The sequence below is a fragment of the Pelmatolapia mariae genome, linkage group LG2 (assembly GCF_036321145.2).
Source record: "Pelmatolapia mariae isolate MD_Pm_ZW linkage group LG2, Pm_UMD_F_2, whole genome shotgun sequence".
Lineage (NCBI taxonomy): Eukaryota > Metazoa > Chordata > Actinopteri > Cichliformes > Cichlidae > Pelmatolapia > Pelmatolapia mariae.
In genome coordinates this window covers 22,711,334-22,735,264 of record NC_086228.1, presented here as the reverse complement: position 1 = coordinate 22,735,264, position 23,931 = coordinate 22,711,334, and the positions used below count along the sequence as shown (strand labels likewise).

At 38.3% G+C, this 23,931-nt stretch overlaps 1 protein-coding gene across 1 annotated transcript in view; it reads right to left on the bottom strand.

The window, feature by feature from the left end:
• The window catches only part of drp2 (dystrophin related protein 2), a 73,557-nt gene extending 49,980 nt beyond the window's left edge, over positions 1 to 23,577 (bottom strand). Inside the window, exons 1-2 of the mRNA XM_063494842.2 lie at positions 23,435 to 23,577; positions 4,869 to 5,025 (exon numbers count right to left, since the gene is read on the bottom strand). Of these exons, the coding sequence (XP_063350912.2) occupies positions 4,869 to 5,025; positions 23,435 to 23,481 (204 nt within the window). The 5' untranslated portion in view covers positions 23,482 to 23,577. The remainder of the gene's footprint in view (positions 1 to 4,868; positions 5,026 to 23,434) is intronic.
• Between the last annotated feature and the right edge of the window lie 354 nt (positions 23,578 to 23,931).

The window sequence follows — 23,931 nt, the reverse complement described above, 5'->3', positions numbered from 1 at the left end:
AAATGCAATTTCCCTCTCTGCTTTGTCGGAAAAGTTTTAGAACGACCAGACGCTCGGGAAGCGGAGGCATCACAGATTATAAAGGCATGCTGTGCTGAAAATGGGACATTCGAGGAGAGAGGAGAGGAGCAGAAAGGAGAGGAGAGGAAAGGAAAAATTGTACATTACATCCTAGTAAGGATATACTAAAAATAGCTTATAGTAAATGTTGTATTTTACAATGTTGTAATATATTGTAATTGTAATGTATGTCTTATAAGAGATGGATCTCCCATGTCTCATGATTTATTCATGAGACATGAATCCAACATGACCCTTTTAGCTTTTTCTCATGTAACACAATTATAAGAATTAATTATAAATCACATAAACATGCAATTTGTTCGAGAAAATGCAAAAGCTTTATTTTCCTTATGGGTATAAACCCCCATTTAAGTGGTAATTAAAGAAAGAGAAAAAAAGACAGTTGGGGTTATAAAAATCTGTTGAGGGGTTGGAGAAAACAGAGATAAGAGTGACTAAGAAAAGGGACAGGGAGAAAAGAGAATGAAGAGAAACCGGGGGAGAGCATAGCACAGATAAATGTGGAGTTTAAAGGTGTCTTTTGTTTTGTTTTTTATTGTTATTGCCGTCCTGCTAATTGGGAGTCTGATTTCACAGTGTACCAGTTGAGATGGGAGTTGAAGTGGTGTGAAGCAGGAGCCACAAACCTATAACTGTCAAGTGGCCTTTCAGACACACTGCACAAACTGGCAGCATGGAAAATTGGAAAAAGGGTGGAATGGCAAACTATGCTGTAGTTACAGAACCAATTACAAGTTTGTGCGAGTGGAGGCTACTGTACGTGTCTACGTGTATGTGTGCATGTGGCTACACCACTACCACTTCACAAGATATATCACTGCCGAGTAAGGGCTAAGGTGATTTAGTGGGAAATGAAAAAAAATATCCAGGAGATCATAGTTGATGTTTTTCCAAATACTTGCTATCACAATGAAATCCGAAGAGAGTAAAAATGAATGGTTTTATATCCTCCACACATACTCCTTAAAGTATATTATAAAGCCTTGAATATTTGATTGCATTATTTTATTTAAATAATTATCAAAATCATTTTGTTCTAAAACGATGGATGATTGAATAACTGCATCAGATTTTGCTTTTTGTTTGAAGAGATTGTTGAACAGGATGTCTATCTGTAATACACACCCACACACACATATAGAAAGCCAGGGAGAAAGAAAGGGAGAGCTGCCTGCTAGGCAATTCCTGTCTGTACCAACTTTATGAGTTCCCACTAACACACTGCACACAGGGCTATAAGACATGTCAATTAAAAAGATTTCAGTTGAAAGATTTCCCTCCCTTAAAGACATCCTGGGATTTCTATGGTTGTGCCACCAGTGGGTATCATTAACACACAGGAAATCCATTTTTTCTTTTGATCTCTTCAATAAAAATTCACTGACAAAATATTGAAACTTGCACTTGGTTTGTTAAATCGAACAAGTCTGATATAATAGAGCTTGGAAACTGGATGCATGTATGGTAAGTATGGCAACAATGTAGTCTAAACACCGTGCACAGAAATTCAACTTATTATACTTGATTCGTTTGTAAAAGTCCAAATCAGCTGTTAAGATATTATGGTGGAGTACTTTTTTATGCTGACACCATCAAACATGAAATGCATACACACTCAAAGACATACCACATATGTGTTATGTTAACTGATGATTTTAAGTTGTTGCAGGTGTGATAACGTGCAGCAACGTAACCTTTTAATAATCTCTGTTTTAGATCAGTGATGTTGTGATGGCTTGTCCTGCGAAAACCCTGCCTCTCACCCAAAGTCAAGTGGGTCCATCACCCTCTGCAACCCTGAGCTGAAAGAGATTTAATGCATGTGAAATTTCTCTTCCTTTTGATGTATTTTCTAAATAATATATTTAATCGCCACTTATATGTTGGAAGGTTGTCTTTGATCAGCATCACAGTTAAAACTTTGTTGGTTAAGAGAAATACAGTTAGTGGTAAATCTAATGCACTATAATTACAGACCCAGCTTTCCAATTATAGGTAATTAAGTAACATAAATGACAGTGTGACAACCTGACAGAAACATAAATGTAGATGTATGATGCTGTGTTTTAAATAACTGCATATACATCTAAGAGTGATAACCTTAAGAGTCAGAGTACATGTTTTGTGCAGGGTGAGGCAAGGATATACACTGGCCAGAAATATTACTGCACGTGTTAACTGTTGCTGTGTGAAACAGACACACACAGGGCAGTGAGCACCAGCAAGTTTATGGAAAACTGAGAAAATTTACATTTTTAGAGTTTTCAGTCACCGGATGACTGCTCATTAAAGTCACACACAAATTTCGGCAGAGTTACCTCACTACTGTGGGAAAATCTAATGATAGCACAAATTTCTTGGAAGTAATTGAATTCTCAATGTATGAATCAGACTTCCCATTCTGAATGCTGTTATCAGATCTGAACACTGATTGATTAAAACAGCAGTTCTCCTAGTTTTGCTGCAAAGTTCTATGGTGGACTAACTTTGACAACCTCTCATCATAACCTAACCTATAACCAACCTAACTTCTTCCTTGAAAAAGACCACTATGTGGGTGTGCAGGGCCCTAAAAGAGAAATGGAGAAGCCAATTAGATAAAAGCACCTCATTCCCATGTGTCTTTAGAGGGTGATGAAGATGGGTAAGAGACTTGAGAAGACATGGCTAATGAGATCTCAGCCACAGTTCTTTGGAAGTGGTCCTTTTTTTCACTCCTCTGTAAGAATAGACTCTTTTAAAGGGAGAGATCATTGTACATTGCTGGATAACTTCTTATATCATTTTTAATTTCCCTTCTGAGGAGGAAATAGTATATATATAATATATATATGAACAAAAATAGCAAGACAGACATTGTACATGACCTAGGAAGATGTAAAGCTATACAAAATAAATTAAGCTTATATGTAGATAATCATACTGCACTCTAATTAGCTTAACTCCTGTCACAAGAGCTCCTGAGTCCTGCAGAATCAGTTTTCAGCCAATAGTTTAAGTTAAATTATGAGCAGCTTTACATTCAGTACAAGCATGAAAACATTCACTGGTCTAAACTGACTTGTTCAATTGATCACTTAGGTATAATTCTGTTAGCTCCTGGGTTTTTTTGTTCCTCTTTCCACACAAGACCTTGAAAGATTTACAGGCCAGTTCAAATCACTGAACCGTGAGAGAATTATCTGAGAGGACGACATGTTGTCACTGCCAGCAGCTCTAACCAATGTTCCCATAAGCCTTAAACTTTGTTACTGACAAAAAGAAAACTTAAATTAGCTACCAATTCCATCAGCTTTAAACTGGTAATGCTTGTTTGTTGCTTTTATTCAACAAACACATCACAATTAAGTGGTACACATAACTCACAAAGAATGAGGCCTAATCCTTAGGTGGCTCAGTGTTAATGAATCTGTTTATTTGCCCAAAAGTCTTTAAAATCTTTTAAAATCGTGGTTTTAAAGTGCAGCGCTTTGTCCTGCTACAATTAATCCCCTGAATCCCAGCCCTGGATGTAATTTGTGATCTGGAATTGTGAACATGACTTAAAGATGGACAAAAAATATCCAAACACAAATCACAAAACCTCTAAATAGCTTGAGCTCTATTGTTCAATCTATGTAATTAATTAACCATCTTAGTTTGATTTTTAAGCAACAACATCAAAATTGTCAAGCTTCCAGCTTTAAAAATATTATAATAAGGTACTTTTACTTGTTTCACATACATATGTGTGGATGTCAGGAATCATATCATATCATTTGTGTGTTAAAAAAACATAGTAGTTGCGGCTGTGGTTCAGTCCAGTTGAAAAAGAGCAGGCTCATTCCTTAGATGAACCTGGTTAGTTGGAGCAGTTTGTTTAAGCTGTTCCTGAGTGAACCAAAAAAAAGTGAGCTGGTATAGCTTGCATTTGATTGGAGGGTTTCAAAGTTGAATTTCTTTCATTATTATTTCACTTAGTCAGTAAACCAGTTTCTTTGTGTATTCACCAGCTGTCTTTTGGAGATCCGAGCACCCTGCAGTGTACTCCATCAATGCCTCCATCAATAGTATCAACGACAGCTAAACTTGGAGAAAGTTTCAGTTATCTAGTATTGATTCAAACTGGACAATAGATGCAGGTTTGATCGATATCTCGGATATCTGCAAAAGCTGGCAGAATAGAGACTTGTTATCTGCAAACTCCAAGCATGCTTATCCTTGTGCTTTTATTACTGCTCTGCTGAAGATTAAAATCCAGAATATTCCCCTGATTCAAATCTGGACTATTTTAGCTTTTTATTAAGTAGGAAAAAGAAGTGCAAACACTGCCTCAAAAACCACACATCACACAGGTAAATGGGCTGCATTTATTTAGGCGCTTTCTGGACTTTATACTGATCAAAGTGATTTATCCATACTGATGACACAACAGGGAAATCTGGGGGGTTTAGTGTTCTACATGAGGAAACCTCAAAACGGAGACTTTTTGGTTAATGAACTATCAGCACATGACCCCGAGCATGCTCCCAGTATAATTTCATATTGTCTAATACGGACATAGATATATGGCTTTTAAAATTGAGAAGAAAATCCTTTAATATAGCAAGAATTGTATCCCCTCCATCACGTATAATCAAAGAATCCATTTATGTGTTTTAGTTTCTGTTGTATTTTATATACGTATATGGTTTTCTTTGGCTAATTTTTCAGTTTGAATAAGCTGTGTATCTAATTTTCCTTTTGAGAATAATCAAATCTTCTTACTTGTAAAATGTGTACTGAAAAGGTATTATCCACATTACCTGGTGGAACTCTCTCTGGTGCTGGACAGCTCCCACATCACCTCCTATGGGCAGCTGCTCCGACAGCTCCTCGTCCTTGGCCGTCAGCCATTCTATGATCTCCTGCAGGGAGAGCTGCAGCTTCCCGCTGTTGTCGGAGAAAGCCTCTAGCCGCACCCTGCCAGCACACACAGCAACACATTGCTTTAGCAAACAGTAGGATTTTCCAACTCACCAACCAAATGCTGCAGATGACAGTTGGTCACTGCAGCCTATTTTACACAATAGCAACATGTTTACATGTTTTCTTAGATAACGTCTAAACCACTCATTAGCAGTGTCACTTGAATTTGCAATTCAGTAATGACTCTTATTATCACCTGCATGCCATGTTATTTTTCCAGTAGTCACCCAGGTATTTTTCTATTTGAAGTCCAACCTTAATAGTCTAAAGGTAAGTAGCACACTGTCCAAGGTGAAATGAAAATATATTTCATGAGAAATTTGGTTTCTCAGGGATAAAGAAAATTGTAGCTTTTCTGCAGCAGTGATATGAATTAATCCTTAAAAGATTTTCAAACAGTTCCAACAGATGGCCCAATTTATGCTGATTATTTTGTTGTTCCCACCAGATGGAATACATTATTAGGACAATACTGCAGGAAGTACTTTTTATAGCTACGAGAATGGTGAGCAAAGGGCAAGTAATAAAGGAAGACAGACTGGTTGGTCGGGCGTACATCCTACAGCAAGATAACAACCCACTAACATTTGAATAAAAGAACTAAATGGTAGGTCTTAAATGGCATTCAATCTGGTTTGGTGTGAAGCAGACAGGTTAAAAAAGGTCAAAGAATGTTCCCACAAATGTGTTGCTCTATGTTTAATTTTTATTCAAGAACGAGAGTCAAAACTGTGTTTAGATGATGAATAAGTCAAAAACGTAGTTAATTCTAAAACAAGCTCAGACAACATACCTTTAAACAATCTTGAATTATTCATAATCTAAAGATCTAACACGGGCATCTTTTTTTTAACAGCTTGGGTTTATCAATTCTGAAGTAAGCTTCAGATGGTAATGTCTGGTTATCTAAGCTACAGAGGGGTAGCATGTGACAATTTAAAAGACAACTTATACACAGAGGTAGCAACAATATGCCAAGGTGTGAAGCATCTTGCATGCAAAAGTACTGCTAGGAGGAAAGACTGCTACCAGGAAAACATGGACATAAAAATGCAGAGTTAAAATACTTTAGCACCTTTTAAGCGTTTATCAGCAAGAAAAGAGCCTTTAAACATATTGGTAGACACATATGATTGAGTATAGAGTAGCACTATATGTAACACTGTACTTCCAACATGAACGCAAAAAAAAATCTATATAAATGAATGCCTTAATTTCAAGTACAATGACAGCATTACTGGATCCATGGACAGGGTGATGGTGAAATGAAATGACAGTACAATGCTACATTTTCTCTATTATATTTGCTAATTATAAATACTTTTGTTCTTTTTTGCAGTCTTTCAACCTATGAAGCAGATGCATATCAGGGGATATTTTAAATTTATGTGTTACAAAAAGTTGATAGCAACACTTTTTCAGTCTTTTGAGTCAGTAAAATTGGAACAAGGCACTAAATAGAAGCTACGTTTTTGGTCTACTTTTGTCTGAAATCAGAGAAGACTTACTGTGTCAAAAATGACTTAAGATTTTTATGGTAAATCTGCCAATCTGCTGTAACTGCTGCAAAATGAGATGCAATACTGGACTATTATATTTCTTTTAATCAAAGATGCATGCAGTGTCTTTTATATAGAATGCCACATGGTAGCGGTGCAAGGTGAGAGGCACAGAGTTGTAGATGACAGCGTTTTCCAGGTTTGCTGAAATGAACTAGGTTCACATGACAGAGGGAAGTTATCTGTTCGCCACCTGCCAGCAGCATAAGAGGTATCTGAGGGAAGTACTGCTTTTGTAGCACAGTTGGCACCGGCAGTGTGGGGGCAATGTGAAAGCTTCCTCGTGTTTCAATTACACACCAGAAGCCAGCACTCAAATATCATTATTCCTGCACATCACAATTTGCCAGCACTGTCACATCAAAGATGATGAGTGGGAGCGAAAGCAAGAGTGAAAAAGACGTGTTACTGCTCACATCTGTAAATGAGAGAGGACTTTGCAAAAACCTAACTTGATTCAGATGACAGTTTATGTGAAATCAAAGCAAAATCTTTAAGATTTTAGCTGGAATCAAATAGAATACCAGCAGAGATGAAATTCTGCAAGACACAAGGTTAGTTAATTACATGCTGCTAAATGGAATTTAAGCAAATACTTATCTATAATCTTTCAGCCTGAACCAACAGCATGCCACCATTGCCGATTCCACATTACTGACTGAAAAAAGGACTGTAAGGCAATATTATCCAAATTGAATTCAGCATAGATGGGCTCTGACACATAAGGGATTAGGTGTCACGTCAGCGATGGCAGTTTCAGAAAGCGCATGTGGGGAAAGCTTCGAGACTTTAAGGAGAAAAAGACAGAAAGGTGAAATCAAGCTTGTAAGTGCACGTTTCAGAACTGATAGGCCTCTTTGTTCAACCCTGTGTCAGAAAACCTGTGTGAACCAGACCATGATGTCCCCTAGCCTCTTGTTGCCCCTCCAGCTGTACTCGCTGTGGTAATTGAATCAGAGAGGAACTGTTTTTCCATGGCCCCTGCAGAAGAGGCTGTCAGTCCATAACAGGCGTGAGGACACACACACAACCATACCAAACATACACACATACAATCACTCAGCATGAATGGAATGAGTTCTCTGTTTCAAGTAAGAGCAAACCAGGGCCTCGGATATATCTAAGTAAGGTCATCCATCAAAAGATGACCCTGGCACTTTTGCAGAGAAGCTTCAAAATGCTTCGAACTATGCAGCAGACATTCACACAAGCAATCAGAACAGGCACGAAGAAACACGCACATACACAGCTCAGAGCGCATTCGCTGATCACTGCTGCTTCCATTACACACACCGAGGGTGAAACAAATAGAGCGCTGTGCTGGAATGTAATCGCTGTCACATGGTGAGGGCTGCCAAGAACAACTCCTGCCCTGCTAAGCTACAGGGAGGCCAGGCTTAAGGTTTGCCAGTATGTGAGGCTGACTGAAGTTATTTTATCTCAACTGGAAACATCATGATATTCATTTAGGTTTTTTTATGGGTCAGCCTCTGCTGCACTGGATAAGGGGATGCCAGGGATTTTGCCTGTATGTGTCCAAAAAGAGTGAAGAAAGGACCAAAAGAGGAAAAGGTTTGGTGGGTGAGCTTTTCTTACTTTATTTAAACTTGTTCAGTCTAGGTTTTGATAGATGATATGGCATCTTTGTGGTGATATGCGGTGTTTGGTATTTGCTCATTTGTTTTCATTTGTTTGTAATTTGTCTGAGCACTGCATGTGGGGAAAGCTTTTGTTGAGATGTCCACTCCTGGGAAGATTGCGGCATTCTATCAACACACACCTGAATGGCTGAGACCAGCAAACTGCCTAAAACATCTGCTTTTGCAGAAGTGGTCACATTTTTCCCTTAATAGCATCTGGCTGCAGGTAGTAGTACCCTCTATATTCCTAAGGAAGCAGTAGGCGTGCACCTAGTTTCCGACAGAATTGCGCAGAGAAAACTTTTTTTCACATTGAAGAACAAAGGGAGAAAATTAACCAAAAACAAAAACATTTTGTGGGTCTGTTCGTGTTTGTGCTGTGCACAGGCCTGTATCTGTGCCTGTCTCAAGCTGCTCAAAAATAGCCAACAGGCTTGATGGCAATGCCAGAAATAATCAATACAAATGGGCTAATGGCAATGCTTGAGTGCATGGCAGACTGCTTCCTGTGTCTGCCCTTGACACGGCACATGCTCAATGTACAGAGTCATCTGCTGGCATCACAAACAACAGTCTAATGATTGAAAGGCAGCCAGTTGCACGAGCACACACGATGAGATAGTCTGGTCTGAATTGAGACCGGTACTCAAAATACCAGATATTGTCATAGTGAAGAATGCAGACCTTTTCATTTCCTGGATTAGCGTCATGCGAGGGATTCATAAGAGATAAAACATGCCACCCAACATTAGAGAGACTGATCTTTGTTGTGAATATGAATAAACAGATTCTTGCTGCAGCAGCTGAGGTAACAATCAACATCCTCGTGTCCTTGAAAACGACACTGAATCATTATCAGCTCATCGCTGTGGTAGCTCTGGAGAAGAATCCCAATCACAATGTTCTGGGTGTAAATATAAGATTGCATTGCTCCTTGGTTAACTTTTCAGTGTAGGTCAGTGTTCTCCCAGGTGAAATAATGTGTTACATGAAAATTAATGGTGTGTGTCAATATTTCTTGAGATTTAGCATCTAAAGTAAATAATATGGTCAAACAAAACTCTAATTCCCTAATCAGTGAGAAAGATTACAGAGAGAAACATAGTGCTTGGTTCGATGATTAATTCATGCATAGGAGGATATGCTCAGTGTTTCTCCTGATTTAGAAGAGAGTAGCGTGCTAGCGTGTTGCCTCGGGGCCCAGAGAAGCTTTGAGCACAGCCCCCTCATCTCATTCTTTCTCAATTGCAAAGACATTGCAAGAGAGCTGCCAATGTGATGAGCCCTGTTGACACAACCACTGCATTTTGTTCAATTATGTATAAAGAATTTTTTTCCCCCCCCAAATCTCCTTTTGGTTTTGAATTCTGCTTTATACTCAATTTGATTGTTTTTACCTTCATACAATAAAGGATTAACCTTCTTTTTGTTTTCAACCCACTCTGTCATAATTAAATGTTGTAGATAATCAGCACATTAGAAAGCTTTCCACCAACGAACCAAGTTGTACTTTGTGTACTTTCAGTTTGCTGCCAAAAATGTGAAAAAATGTGAGTCTTTGCATGTTTCAGTCCCATACATCTAACTACACAAAACCTTTGGCTGGTAAGTGGCTCAATCTGTCACATTAGCAAAATAGAAAGATGAGAAGGATCACTAAAATGACCAATCAGAACTTATGGTTTGTCTGTTTTTTTGCTTGTTTGTTTTTCCAATCTTCATGTCTTTGTGAAATGAAAAGCCAAAACACAACTATAAGAAATTAATAAAGGACAAAAAAGACACTGCAACATTTGGATAAGTAATTCAAGAAGCAGCAATAAATGGCTGGGGCTCTTTCATATCATTAGTATAAAACTGGACTTGAACACACCTCTAATGGTCCATTGCTAAAATTTAAAATTAATTTTCCTCCTGTTGGAGCAGAAACTACTTTCTTGCTGTTCAACTACTTTTCGCCTCCAATTGCAGTCTCTAATTGTCTTTTCTCAGAAAAGTGTACATATTTTAAAAATATTAGGCTATGTTTTTAAACTAAATCTTGTAGCATGTTTTACTGCTGACATTTGAAATAAAATGCAACCTGTCTCAAATAATAAATATACAGTGAGCATAGTTATGCCAGTGTGGTTTTTTTTCTAACATATGATAGAATTATTAGCGCCCTTATGCCAAATGTCTTTTTTTTTTCCTGCCAGAGTCAAAATTGTTAGCCCCTCCTGATGCTAATAGTCAATTCTATATTCTTTTTGCTAACAGTCATCGGCTGACTGCTGGAGGTTTTCTTTTAAAATCTTCACATAAGCTTCTTTCTTCATCCTGCTTTGCACTTTGATGAGATTCCCAGTTCTAGTTGCACTGAAGCATCCCACAGCATAATACTCCCACCGCCATGTTTCACTGTTGAGACAGTCTTCTTTGGGTTATGTGCCTCTCACTTCTTTCTTCAACCATAAGCAGCATCTCTGTGGCCAAAGAGCTTTAGTCTCATCTGACTACAGAACTCACTTCCAGTATGCATAATCTTTCTCCAGTCTACCTTGAATTGTCTGTTCTGCAAAAGTTTGTAGTTTTTCTTGGTCTGTAACCTCACAATCTATTACTGTGCACAATTCTAGTGATTGTCTTCTTTGAGACCACAGTTTCCAACTTGGCTAAGGCATCCACGAGTGTCTTGGCTTGTCTTGATGTTCTGGGGTCTTTAGTCACATCTCTCACTGGTTTTCACTCCAGAGTCTTTGAAATCTTTTGCTTTCTTTCTCTGCCAGGCTTCTCTGTTCTGTACTTTGAGACTCTCTATGAATTTCTTGATGACGTTCTCACTCCAGTTCTTGACACTTATAAATGCTGTGATAACTTTGTATATCCATCTCCTGCTTTGTGAGCATCAGCATTCATTTTCCTCAAGCCTAAACTGATGTATTTTCATATGAGGCCTGGTTCCGTGGGTTTGCAGTTTGTTTTTGGACAGCAGCTATTATCCTCCACCTGTTGAGGTGGAGCTAGAGGTAGTCTCTCCTCTTGGGATCTCCTGCAAATCATCAGATGCAATTAACTGCCGTTAGTCTCATGTGCACTTACATGAGAATGCTGCTTATTTCCTGCTGCCTTGGATCACAATTCACTGTTTTCCAGAAGTGCTCCTAGATCACCTGCCTGCCCGCCCACCGTCAGCCTCTTCTTGGACCAAGGGCTCTTACACTACATCCTCCCTTGTCCAACTAGCTTGGATTCCAAGTAAGGCTTTTTCCATTATTATTTTGTTCCCAGGATTTTCTGCCCTGCCTAACCGCCTTCTCCTCTCTCGCAGATTCACCCTACCCTTTTCTACCAGTCTCTGCTCCTCTGATCCGTCTCTCACCCCAGTTAGGAAGATTCCTGCTTAGTAAATGATTTGCCCTTTTGTCCAGGTACACCTTAGTTACCAGTGTTCGCCGTAGGTTTTGTCATATACATAGTTTGACTGAATAAAGTGATTTCAACTACTTCTTGCCTTTTTCCTGTTTTGCCTGGATCCTGCACTTGAGTCCTAAAAACCTTAGCTTACTAAATCTGACAATTATTTTATTTTCAGCACGATGCTTTTTCAAGTGATGGCTCAAATCCTTGAAGTTTTTAGACTGTGTATAAATTGGAAGATAACCCTAAGTTTTATCTTGATTTTACTAGCTTTAAACTAAATGAAGTTAAAGTATACTATTGGAGAGCAGTGGTTTCTGCTTAATAGGGGGCGAATAATATTAACGCTGTTAATTTTTGTTTTTTCTGGAAAAACAATGTTATTCTATGAAAATACAATGTACAATTTGTGCTTTTTTTAAAAAAAATAAATAAATAAATAAAACTAGCATGTTTACAAATTATTTGTTGAAAACCTCTGTCATGGCTGAGCAGCTGATATATTTGCAGTGTGGACCCAAAAAGCAGACAAGGGAGAGATGACAGTGAAGTTTAAACAAAAAGGGAGCCATTTATTTGGCTGTAAAAACATGAAAACAAAAGAAAAGCAAGGCAAACAGGAGCAAGAACTAAAACCTAAACTGGAAATAACTATGAACGACTATGACAACTATGACAAGAGAAACATGAACATGAACCTGAGCAGATGCATGCGAGAAACTGTGACGAGAAAACATGAACATGGACCTGAACATGAACAGAATCACAAGAGACCTGACGTGACGTAGAGGGAGAAAAACAGACAAACCGACAATGAACAAAGGGAGATAGATGACTTAAATACACAGGAGGGTAATGACGGAAGTGCGAACACCTGGAGAAAACAGCTGACACAAATGAACCTGAACGCCACAGGGGAAGTACAACTAAACACACTGAACATGGAACACCAGACTCTTCACAATAAAACAGGAACAAGCTTGACAAATAGAACATGCAACATGCAGACATGAAATACATGGGGAGACAATTTAGATAAAAACCTATTCCATATAGAGACACACTAGTTGTAATTTTATGTAAACAAATAAGAACTAGTGTGTCTCCATATATTTTCTGAACTATATAGAGACACACATGTGCACATATCCCAGTGTAATCCATAGACCAAAATCTTTGGAGCTGGATTACCATACTGGCATAGAGCCTATTTTGAGCACAAAAAAAAGTTTCACACACTGCAAAGCATTTTAAAATCACAACAGTAGGTAATTTAAAGTTGTGACTGTCAATATCAATAAATTATATGGTGTCATAAAAGTACACTGCTAACAGCATGTTCATGTTTACCAGCTTTTCCCAAGCTTCTCCCTCCTCTTTCCCTTTTTGATTTTGTGCTCTGTAGGGGTAGATCGTGTCATGTGTGATGCATTCAAAGACTTCTCCTGTGGCGGAGGAGTTTTACTGATGCCTAGCCTAAAGGATTTCTTCCAAGAGCAATCTTACTGATATTTGTGGGGAACATACGTGACGAATGACATGAGCAGAGCACCTACTGAAGCCATTTTCCACAATTGGAAATACTGTATGCATTTGAATATATAAAAAATATAACCGCCATGGGGAATACATTCCTGTAACAAATTCCTCACAGCGGCATGAGTTAATAGAGGAAACTGTGCATGCTTTGAGCTCTGAGTGACAAAACAAACATTAATAAAAAAAGAATAGAAACCAAAAATACTGACGCTGTTCCTTAGTAGCAATTCTCAACTTGAGGAATATTTAGACATATAAAGCAATCTATTTGTTTACTTCAACAGAAAAGATAGTTTTCTCTACTTTTTTTTCCTTCTTTACCTTTAAGAACAGAAACTAAACCGTCTTAATCAGTGACTCACTGCTATAATTATCTACATTCAGAATGTCCTATATGAATCATGCACATTTCCACATCATAATTATAATACAATATGTCAATATAGTCTCAGAGGGTTCTGCTAGATGCCTACAATATGTACAGTAGACAAAGATATGGTATTATAAATGTATCTTGCTATAATGGTTCGCATATTACAGAGAGCAATTTGACATTGCACTGGTATGTGAAGATGTGAATGAAAACCGGGCGGAATTTCAATGCAAATGCAAATGCACAGACATGGATATACAGACAAGGGTTGAGTGGGCACATATGAATACAAATAAGGAAACATTTTCCTTTTTCCCCCCAGCAGATACCCAGGATGTATCATTAGCACAACGCAGAGTAGGGAAGGTGTAAAAGGTGTTAGGAGAAGCTGAGACACTTGAAAGAAATAAAAGATGACAAATAATAAGCACGAGAGATCACTGTTGAAATGGTCACACAATCCCAGTCCTCTTTAAAACCTGAGTGTATATGTTCAGTGTCAAGACAATAAGGAAAACCAGTGATATATTTTCCAGATTTATTGTGTGCATATTGGTGTGAGCCTGCAGAGCAGATGTTTTCCATCAGAGACATTATTTCATTTTATTGAGTGTGTAAGTTAATGTGTTTACGTTCATTCATCCAGACATGGACCAGCATACTTATCACTATTTTATGCTTATGAGACTCTTTGGATTTTTTTTTCTTCCTGTTTTTAATCTCTCTTTTTAACGATAAGCCACATGGAGAGGTGCTGGGACTCCAGAGTGGATACGTCCTTTGTTGGTTAGTTGCATTGCCTAAATATCACTACTTCCCCTTTCATTCATTATAGATAGCTTGTTGCGGAAGAGCAAGCAGAAAAAAAAGCTGACAGAAGTGGGAAACTGTTAACATGTTTTAGTAAAGTAGCAAATTATGGAACTTTCAATACTCAGACATTTAAACAACTACATTGGCTGCTTTAAAAACATTCTAAGAGTAGGACTGAAGAGGGGGTAGTCATCAGCTATTCATCACACTGCCTCGCTAAAGCACTGTGCAGTCAGTGTATTGCTGGTGTCTCTGCTGAACCAGACTAATAACGTTTGGGAAGCTGCAGAGCCATATCAGAAAAGATGGTATGACATAGCCACTTAAATAAACACCTCCTTCAGCAAATAATAATAATCATTATAATAATTTTTACTAATATTGTCCTGCTGCAGGGACACTAGAAGAATTTGTGTTTGTGTTGTTACCTTTCGTTATGAGAAACTGTGTGTTTATTAAGGTTTTGTTTGTTTTTCAGTGTTTTGTGGAACATTACTGTTAGAGTGAATTGTTAAATGTTTGTCATTTTTATGCCTACCATGTACACAGACTGGTTGGTATGAGTACTTCAGAAACTACTAATCTACCATCTCAAATTGGTTTCTTGAACATGACAGTGACTTCACTGTACTCAACTGGCCTCTACTCATTTCCATATTTCCATATTTCTAAAGAGTGTAGAAGATACCTGCTCTGTCACTGTCACTTGCCTCTCTTTGCAATTTCCAGACCTTTTAAATGAAGATAAAGAGTCAAAACTGGTATCAACTTTTAAAGCAAATACTTTTACTATTATACTTTAATACATCAAAGCAGTAAGTTAGACAACTAAATTTTAAACTAAACAATGCACTTGCAAGGATAGCTCATGGTTTCTAGTTGTTACAGTAAAGCAACACCTTTATTTTTTTTTCCTGGTACTACTGAGTGCTAATTCATCACTGTACTCAATGCAGTCTAAGATGACAAAAGAAAGAAAAATTAGATCATACAGTGAAACTTACTGAACTAACAGCTTTTTATTTATCACTAAGCAAGGTAAATGACAAACTAAATGAATGCATGCTGTTTATTCATTTTTTTTAATCCTTTAGAAGCTAAAATATGAGGTAATTAGTTGTTTTAAACAAATGATTGTGCACAACAACAAAGCTTAAACTAGATCCATAAGGAAGAAGAAAAGACACTACAGAGAGGTGATATGATTTAAAATACAAGCCACACTTGTTATGTTTTGGTGACACCTAGAATCATCTGACTTTCTCATTGTTCTTACAGTGGACAAGATCAAGTATTTGGTAAGTTGAATGTTACAGAAAGAGTGATAGCACCCACAATAATTGTTGTCAGTGACAGTAAAACATGTATCCATTATTTAAAATGATTCTCATATGCATCTGCTCATGTTTAGTTATACTTGAATTTTTAAAGTAAATGTTTAAATGGACCGGTTCCTATATAGCACTTTTCTACTCTATTCAAGCACTCAAAGCACTTTATACAACATTTCTCATTTATCCATTCATATACAAGCAATTTTTCTATGCCTAAGTGCTTTCTATCTAACATTCACACTCTGATGAGCTCATTTGACAGCAGCTTGGGGTTCAGTATCTTACCCAAGGATACTTTGACATGCAGACTGCAGAAACCAGGGATTGAACCACCAACCTTCCGATTAGTAGATATCCTGTTACCCCCTGAGCCACAGACACCCAAAAGATCATTCAGATGAAAAGACGCTCCCTTCACTGCTAAATTAAAATATAGTTCTGCAGTTGAGTGTCAAATATCTAGATTTCCACTGCTTACATGGGAAGTCCCCAAAAAAGCTTGCAGTCATTATACTACAGTGGATGGGATTTATCAGGTGATATGAATAACTGACAATAAATTTGTTACAAGCAGACTTTGGGAAAGATGTGACCAAAACTTTATTGTTTTGTGGAATTTAAGAGTGAATAGACATATGTCATATTATTGCTTTGACTACATCATAATTTATTTCTTCCCTCCTCCAAAAAGCCAAACTCTTATTTCTGATATTAATGATTTCTTCCATTTGCACTCCAGTAGGAAACAGTAACTACTTTATAAGAACCTAAATTCTTGGCTATATTTATAATTTGTATCCAACTGACCCCACTGACCCCAAAGCAGCTCTTACTATGGGAGAATGAATGCAACCAGGGCTAATGTAAAAATAAATAAATACACATCCAAATCCCTCATTGTCTTGTAACTCCCAAAGACAGTGTTTCTCCCAATTTGTGGATTTGATTTGCTTCATATAAACCATTCAGCTTACCTCTGTACAGGGTGAGCACAAAGCCTCATTATTTTTACAGCTAGTCAAACACTGCAGCGGTCCAAAATGTCCAACATTGTCTCTAATCTGCACAAACCACTTCTGATTTGTTCTGCATCAAATGACTGGTGAGAAGATATAGTTCCGTGCTCTACTCACTCTTGCTTAATTTGAAGCATTACAGCTTGGGATTAATGTTTGTACACACACACACATACACACTATGTGGTAACTTGCCATATTATTCATGGGGATCTCAATTCCCCAATGATTTGTTTTATCATTAAAGTGTATCAAAGTTTGTTTTTTCAGCCTTGCCACCAGATACGCTTTGAGCAGCATGATATGCGTGACATCAATGGCAGTCTCTCAAGGAAAGAGAGGGAAGGAGTGTGTTAGGACTCTTTAAATTACTATAGAATTGATTTAGTAATTGATTAAGACATGGAAAGGGCTTACAAATAGTAAAATTAAAACCCCTGAAATCTGGGCCACATTTACAGCAGTTGGCCTCGTGGCTTAAACCTCATCCATCAGTATTACAAGGACATAGTGAGTATGAGCAAATATATACAAAGCACTTTAGAAGAATGCAGCCTTTTCTTGAAATAAACTACTAGATCTCAATATGATTTTCAGGCAGCAGTAAAAACAAAATCCATTCCTTCGAGTGACTAAATGATTGATGGCTAAAATTCCCAAAAGAGTGCCACATACATCAGGCCCTGTCACTAGCAACTATAGAAGAATAGGTTTTCACCCAGCCTTGAACAATTTAATTATCATTAACATGTAATTGGAGCTAAATAAGCCCTGCGGGGATCATACTGTAGCTTTTCCTGTGGGTGATGTAGGAAAAGTGGGGCACAAATAACCAAAGGCGGACCATGCTAACATCTCTAGAATTGCTAGTAAGCATAGGATGATGTGGAGGTGGAGGATAGTACAAGAAAAAAAATAGCACCAGCAGAACAAGGTGAGATCTGCAAGAGGAAAATGTACAAAAATTCAAAGTAAATGGAAATAAAAGATATCTTGAATTAAGAGGACACTGATAGACGTGATAGATGTGAATAGAGATAGAGGTGTTGTCATAATAACAAAAATGGAGACAAAAACAGACTCAGAGGTCTCCCTTTGCCCTCAGACAGACGCTGAGCGTGGGTGGTTGGCTCTCTGCAGTTATCTGAGCCATGCGGCAAATAAATTCATAGCATGCCACTGAGCTACCCACACGAACCCCTGTGGGCATTCCCTGCAGTGAATAACAGTGGGCATGTCCCTACATGGCACAGCCTGAACCTCAACAATGCTTGTTATTGTTATCAATATGGTTAACACTAATCAACTAAACTATGGCAGAAAGTCTGTTTGGAGGAAGCAAAGTCATACCTGCAAATGAACTGTGATGATTCAGCAACAGCCTATTTTTGTTTCACTACCACAGTATGCAAAAATAGGATGCGGTAGCTCTAGCCTCACTGGAAAAACGCCATGATTGAAACTGTCCTCCCACACTAAAATGACCAACTAGTTTGTTCACAAAAACAGGTGTTATTTAATTGTTATTACACTTTTCAATTCAACTCAATAGAGAGGGCCTAGTAAAAGTAAAAACTCCCTTTTACCAGGAAGAAACCATAACCAGGCTCAGGGAGGCACAGTCATCTGCCACAACTAGAATGAGGTGAAGGCAGAAAAACAAGACAAAAGACACATTGTGGAAGAGAGCCAGAGACTAATAAGATCTTAAGATTTAATGCAGAGTGGTGTATAAACACAGAGAGTGAAAAAAGGTGAGTGAAGAAAGAACACTCAGTCCATTATGGGAAGCCTCCAGCAGCCTGTGTCTCTTGCAGTGTAACTAAGGGAGGGTCCAGGGTCACCTGATCCAGCCCTAACTATATGCTGTATATAAAAGGAGCGCTTTAAGCCTTTAATGTTAAAAGTAGAGAGGGTGTCTGTCTCCCAAATCCAAACTGGGAGATGGTTCTACAGAAGACGGGCCAAAAAAAGGGGTTATGTGGTATAGTTAAGATGCTTCTAGAAGCCATGTTAAATAATTCTATTTAAACCAGTGACCTTTGCACAAACTCTACAATTTTAGGTAAAATAAATCAGGCAAACATAAAATGGGCAGAACATTTAAATGTTAAGTTTGCTTTGTTTTCCAAAATTGTTAAATCCGTGAACTGAATCTTTTTCACTCTTTACAAAAATCTTGATAAGGGAAGGCTGATGTGCCACCTAATGACATTTAAATTGATAAATGCCACGGCTGAGGAGGTTCTTAGTGCCATGTCACATTACACATTATTTTGTTCCTGTTGTGAAAGGATCATTATAAATTGTCACTGTTCATGGCTAAGATTGTTAAGCCCGTTATCTTTTCTCATAAGGTCAGCAGTTCAATATCCAATCCTGATTTAACCAGCAATTCAGTTTTTTTGACTCTCCAACTTCTCCAACCTTAATCCGATAATTGAGTGGATTTCAGGTCTAAATCTATCCAAACAATTAGTGAAAACATACGTGAACAGCAAGGGCTGTGAGATGAAACTCAAACCTAATCAAAAGTTGGGTGTTGTTTTGTGCCACCTCTATTTCAACAGCCTTTTAAGGTAAACTGTGTACACTCTATTAAATGGAAACACTCCACTCAATGGTAGGAACAAAAACTAATAAGATTGTTTACTTGGAGGACTTGTTGCCTTGGTCAGATTGCCAGCAATCTTGCAGTGGGGCAGATGAGTAAGACTAAGAGGTTTTAAATAGACAAAAAGCAACCATTCAAAGTATACAGCTATTCTAACAACCCATTTTATCATCTGTAAATAGTCTGAATCAAACATGGATGTCTGAACCAAGTTTAATGGGACTGGATAGAACTGCACTCACTAACAGCTATAAACAGGATAGTGGCATAGAGTAAAAACCAAAAGTCGGTCAGATTCATCCTCTGAGAACCCTGATAAAGTATAAACTATAAGGAGAGCCAGTCAATTACACACATGTCCATTATTACCATTTCTTTCAAAGTGCTGTAGAAGCACCATCACAAACAGACATAATAGCTTCAGAAACACACACGGATTAGTTGGATTAATTTTCACTTTGAAATGGATCGTTCAACTATAAAGACAGATGGAATGTGACAGCTGCACAAGCCTAGCATTTTTTTTCTCTCACAGTTTTAAAAGATGCTTCATTCAGCGATATCATGGCTCAACAAAGGCAAAATAAGCTCCCTTTTCTCGATTTTTCAAATTTATTAAAGGCATCTAGTCGAATGGACACAAACTGAGAATTGAAAAGGTAATCAAAGATAATTCTCTGATTGTCCACTGAATAAATTACAAAACAGCTAAAAGAACAACTGATCCCTTTATAAATCAGTCTGAGAAAAATAGCATGAATTCACTGAAACCGCCTACACTCTCATACTGTATTTTCTTATATAATAGTTACAGATGGCTGAATAGTCTCGCCAATATGGTTGGAGTAATAAATGTCTCTTTTATATATGTATTCATAATCAGTTAGCAGTGATTATGATAGACACAGTGCAATACAATGCTGTGGTCCACTTGTTTGGGGCTATTATCTCAGTGCTGCATAAGACATTAAACCACAACTTGATAGAGTACAAAGCACACAGCAATAAAAACAGCATGTCTACATTTTTTGCCAAAGGCATCAAAGTGCTATTTTGTAGTCAATAACACATGCTACACAGCTGGTGAGGGTGAGTGTGAGTGGAGTGGCTCATGGTGTAATGATTTTGCCAATTTTCTATGTAAGATGCCAAAAAAAGTGATCAAACCCCTAACCTTCTGTTATCAGCACTGAGTCCAATTAGCTGAGCGACACTGTGTCACGCTGATAAATTCACAGTGCAACTGCCGTCTGTAAATGGTTAGAGAATGCACTTTGTTACACTGTTTACTCCTTATCTTAATTTGTTAAATTCTCTGAGCATACAGGGCAATCAGCAAATTTTGAAAAGCAGCTTTTCCCCGTCTACTCAGGAGTTTTGGGCATCGCTGTAAGGGTGGCTGTGATGGTCAGGTGTTGACTTTGATCTAACAGAAATATCTCAAAATGTATTAAATGGTTTGACGAGAATGAACTGAAGTCATCTACTGTCTATCAAGTAGCTCTACCATCACTTCAAATACCTGGATAGAAATGCCATTTTCAATTTCTATAAGCAGCAAATTTACTTTGCTGTGTCACAAAGTTCAGGGACTCAAACACAGAAGAAAAGGTTAGTTAATGCACACAAATCCAAATATGAAAACCTAAAATACCATGAACACAGAAGGAGCTGCAAAGGAAAGCAAAACAGAAAACTAGGAGCACCGGAGACGCACATAGGCAAGCAAAAAGGATGGACTGAAAAAGACACGAGGAGAGCAACTGGACGAAACTGAACACAAAACTAAACAGGCAATGCTAATGAGAGTGAGGGAGACAACGGAGGGAAAACAGACAAAGAAAGAAAGACAAGGAAAAGAACATACCCAAAAGGAAAACAATAAAAAGAAGCAGTAACAACAAAGGCAAAGTGAAGCACAACAGATCCAGTGATTCACAAGAAATAACCCCCCTTCCAAAAAAAAAGGTTGTAACCGCAAGCTGTTATCAACAAGTTGGCCAACGCAGATGCTGTGTGTGAAATATATAAATATAATAATATGTGTACTGGCAGTATCATCTTTAGAGACCTCGGCATCTTGGAAATCATGGGTGAAAAAAAAAAGAGTTGTCTACCACCCTCAAAGTTTTAAAAAGACGTATTTTAATCAAAATCATAATCATTTCATAATCCTTACCACATAGTGAGTGGAAATGATTCAAGCTGAAACCTGATCTGTGATGAGATTCAAATCCCAGCATCCTGTTCAAAAGCCAGCTGTGCTTGTACAAACACAGTCTCACCTAATACAGACTCTGTCGTTCCTTTTAAGTGGAAATGCTCCTATATGCCATTTTAGGCATGTTTAAATGTATTTTCTCCAATGGAAGGAAGGAAAGGCCAGTATGCTTACTTTGGAAAACCTGTTAACCTTCCACCTGCTTACCTCAACGGCAAAAGTGCACATTTGTCACTGAGAGCACTTAGCTCAAAGCACTACAGTGCTTAATTACAGCCTCACGGAGCTGTTAGCCAGACTTCAGAAAAGAATACTGCAGTACAACAGGGAAAGTTTATATTAGTTCAGTCTAGGTACAGTATACTATAAAGGATAATGCAGGAGACTTTAAAACAATAGAAGGAAGCTCCCGTGACTTTATTAGAACAAAGCCTCAACCACCTGTCAATCAGTGCCAGACAGGCCATTATAAAGCCAGTTGTCTGCTCTTGTCCAGCCGCTGGCACTGAACGCAGTCAGACGTTTCATCTGGACAGCACTCGCCCTCAAGGTTAGACAGCTCTTCGGCAAAGCTCTTCCTCATTCATTCATTCATTCGTTCCCTCTTGCCACTCCCATTTTCCTGCATAGCATCTCTCTCGTGTGAAGATTTAATACCCGTTCTCTATCTCTCTCTCCCTCCCCGCATCGACGTCGTCCTGTATTCCTCTCTTCCTCTCTCAGCCTGATGAAGTCAGAGTGTTGCTCGGATATAAACAGCCACTGCAGGCCATCCATAGTGATCTCATTACACAGGACTGCAGGGGAAACTGTCCTACCCAATTTAACAACTATCCTTCCTTAACCTCCCCCTCCCCCTTCTTAGATACATCAGGGTCAAGTAAGCAATTAAGGGGCCAATTGTCTAAACAGGATGCCAGTTGAATTGAAGAAATAAAAATGATACAGCAAGCCCGGACAGTTTCCAATTAAGCATCAAAGAATAACATGAACATAATTGTTTTTCACTGGCACATCTCTCAAGTACAACTTGTGCAATGGCAGCATTAACCTATATTATATGAATAATTAATAAGCTGACTGGAAAGAGAACTGAAATGTATTATTGTGTGACAGCACATTATCAGACAATGCTTTTAATTGCCTGAACACAGTGAATAGCAACATGAAGAATCATTAGGTGGAAAATGGAAAACAAGCAAAGAACAGTGTAAATGGATATCGCATTAGCTCCGGTGCTACTGTGTGACGGGCTGCATGTGAACTTGTTGTTTTCCCCACAGGGATATAACCACAAAATGACAACAGCCATAAATAAGGGTGCAACTTTAAAACTCTGGGTTATTATTAATAGATGCTGCACAAACAAATTCTATGTATAGATGTTGTAAAGCCAAAAGCCACTCCAACATTACATTATTACTTCATTGTGCATCTCTAAAGTGCTTATAAAGAGGACAGGAATAAGCTTTGCCTTTTTCGCTCTTTCCATCAGTGCCTCAATAGAAATAACTGGCTTTAGAAACATTAAGTTAAACTGAGTGAATCTCAGCATGCCAAGATGTGTTTGGACTGTGATGATGGTGAAACAGTTCCATAAAAAAAAGCTGATTGGATGCAGCTTACAATCATCTGCGCCTTGAAAAAAGCATGTTTATATCTTTTGAGAAAAACTCGCAGATACAGAAGGGCAATCAGCAATTTTGTTACCATAGAGCTGAGGATATCAACTGCGAGCAATCAAGACGGGTTCATTTCACCCCAAAAGTCTGCAGTCAGCCTCTGTTCCCAGGTACATACGGCATGCTTCTTTGAGACAATCATCCATACAGATGGTTCCAGGCTTTTCCAAATGGCTTTGACCTCTGTGAAAACCAGCGTGAGTGCTAACTTACCGGATATTGTGCGATTTGCGTTTGATCTCATTCCAGCAGAGGTTCATTTCTCCTGTTTGATTCGGGCCACCCCCTCTCAGTCTCCTACACTCAGTGCCCTCCTCCTGCCCCTCACCGTCCACTGTGGACTGGCATGGCACACAGTGGCATCCCGGCCACGAAGGCCGCCCCGCAGCTAAAAACACACACACAGCAGGACACACACAGGTGAGTATTACAGTTTGGACAAATTTGAATTGATTGCTAATAGATGATGTTCTACTCTTATATTTAAAACCACTGAGGTAAAAAAAAAAACAAAACAACCCTCAACTTTTGTTGTGACACAACATTAGTTGAGAAAGAAACAAAAGATAAAAGATTCAGTGCTACAGTGATGGCTTTCCAATGCGTTAAATTCTTTCTTCACAATATTAAACTGATATGTTTTGGTGTCTGACAAGCCTGGATCTGTTTCACAAACATGAAAGCCATATATACAGACACAGCAACCTAAA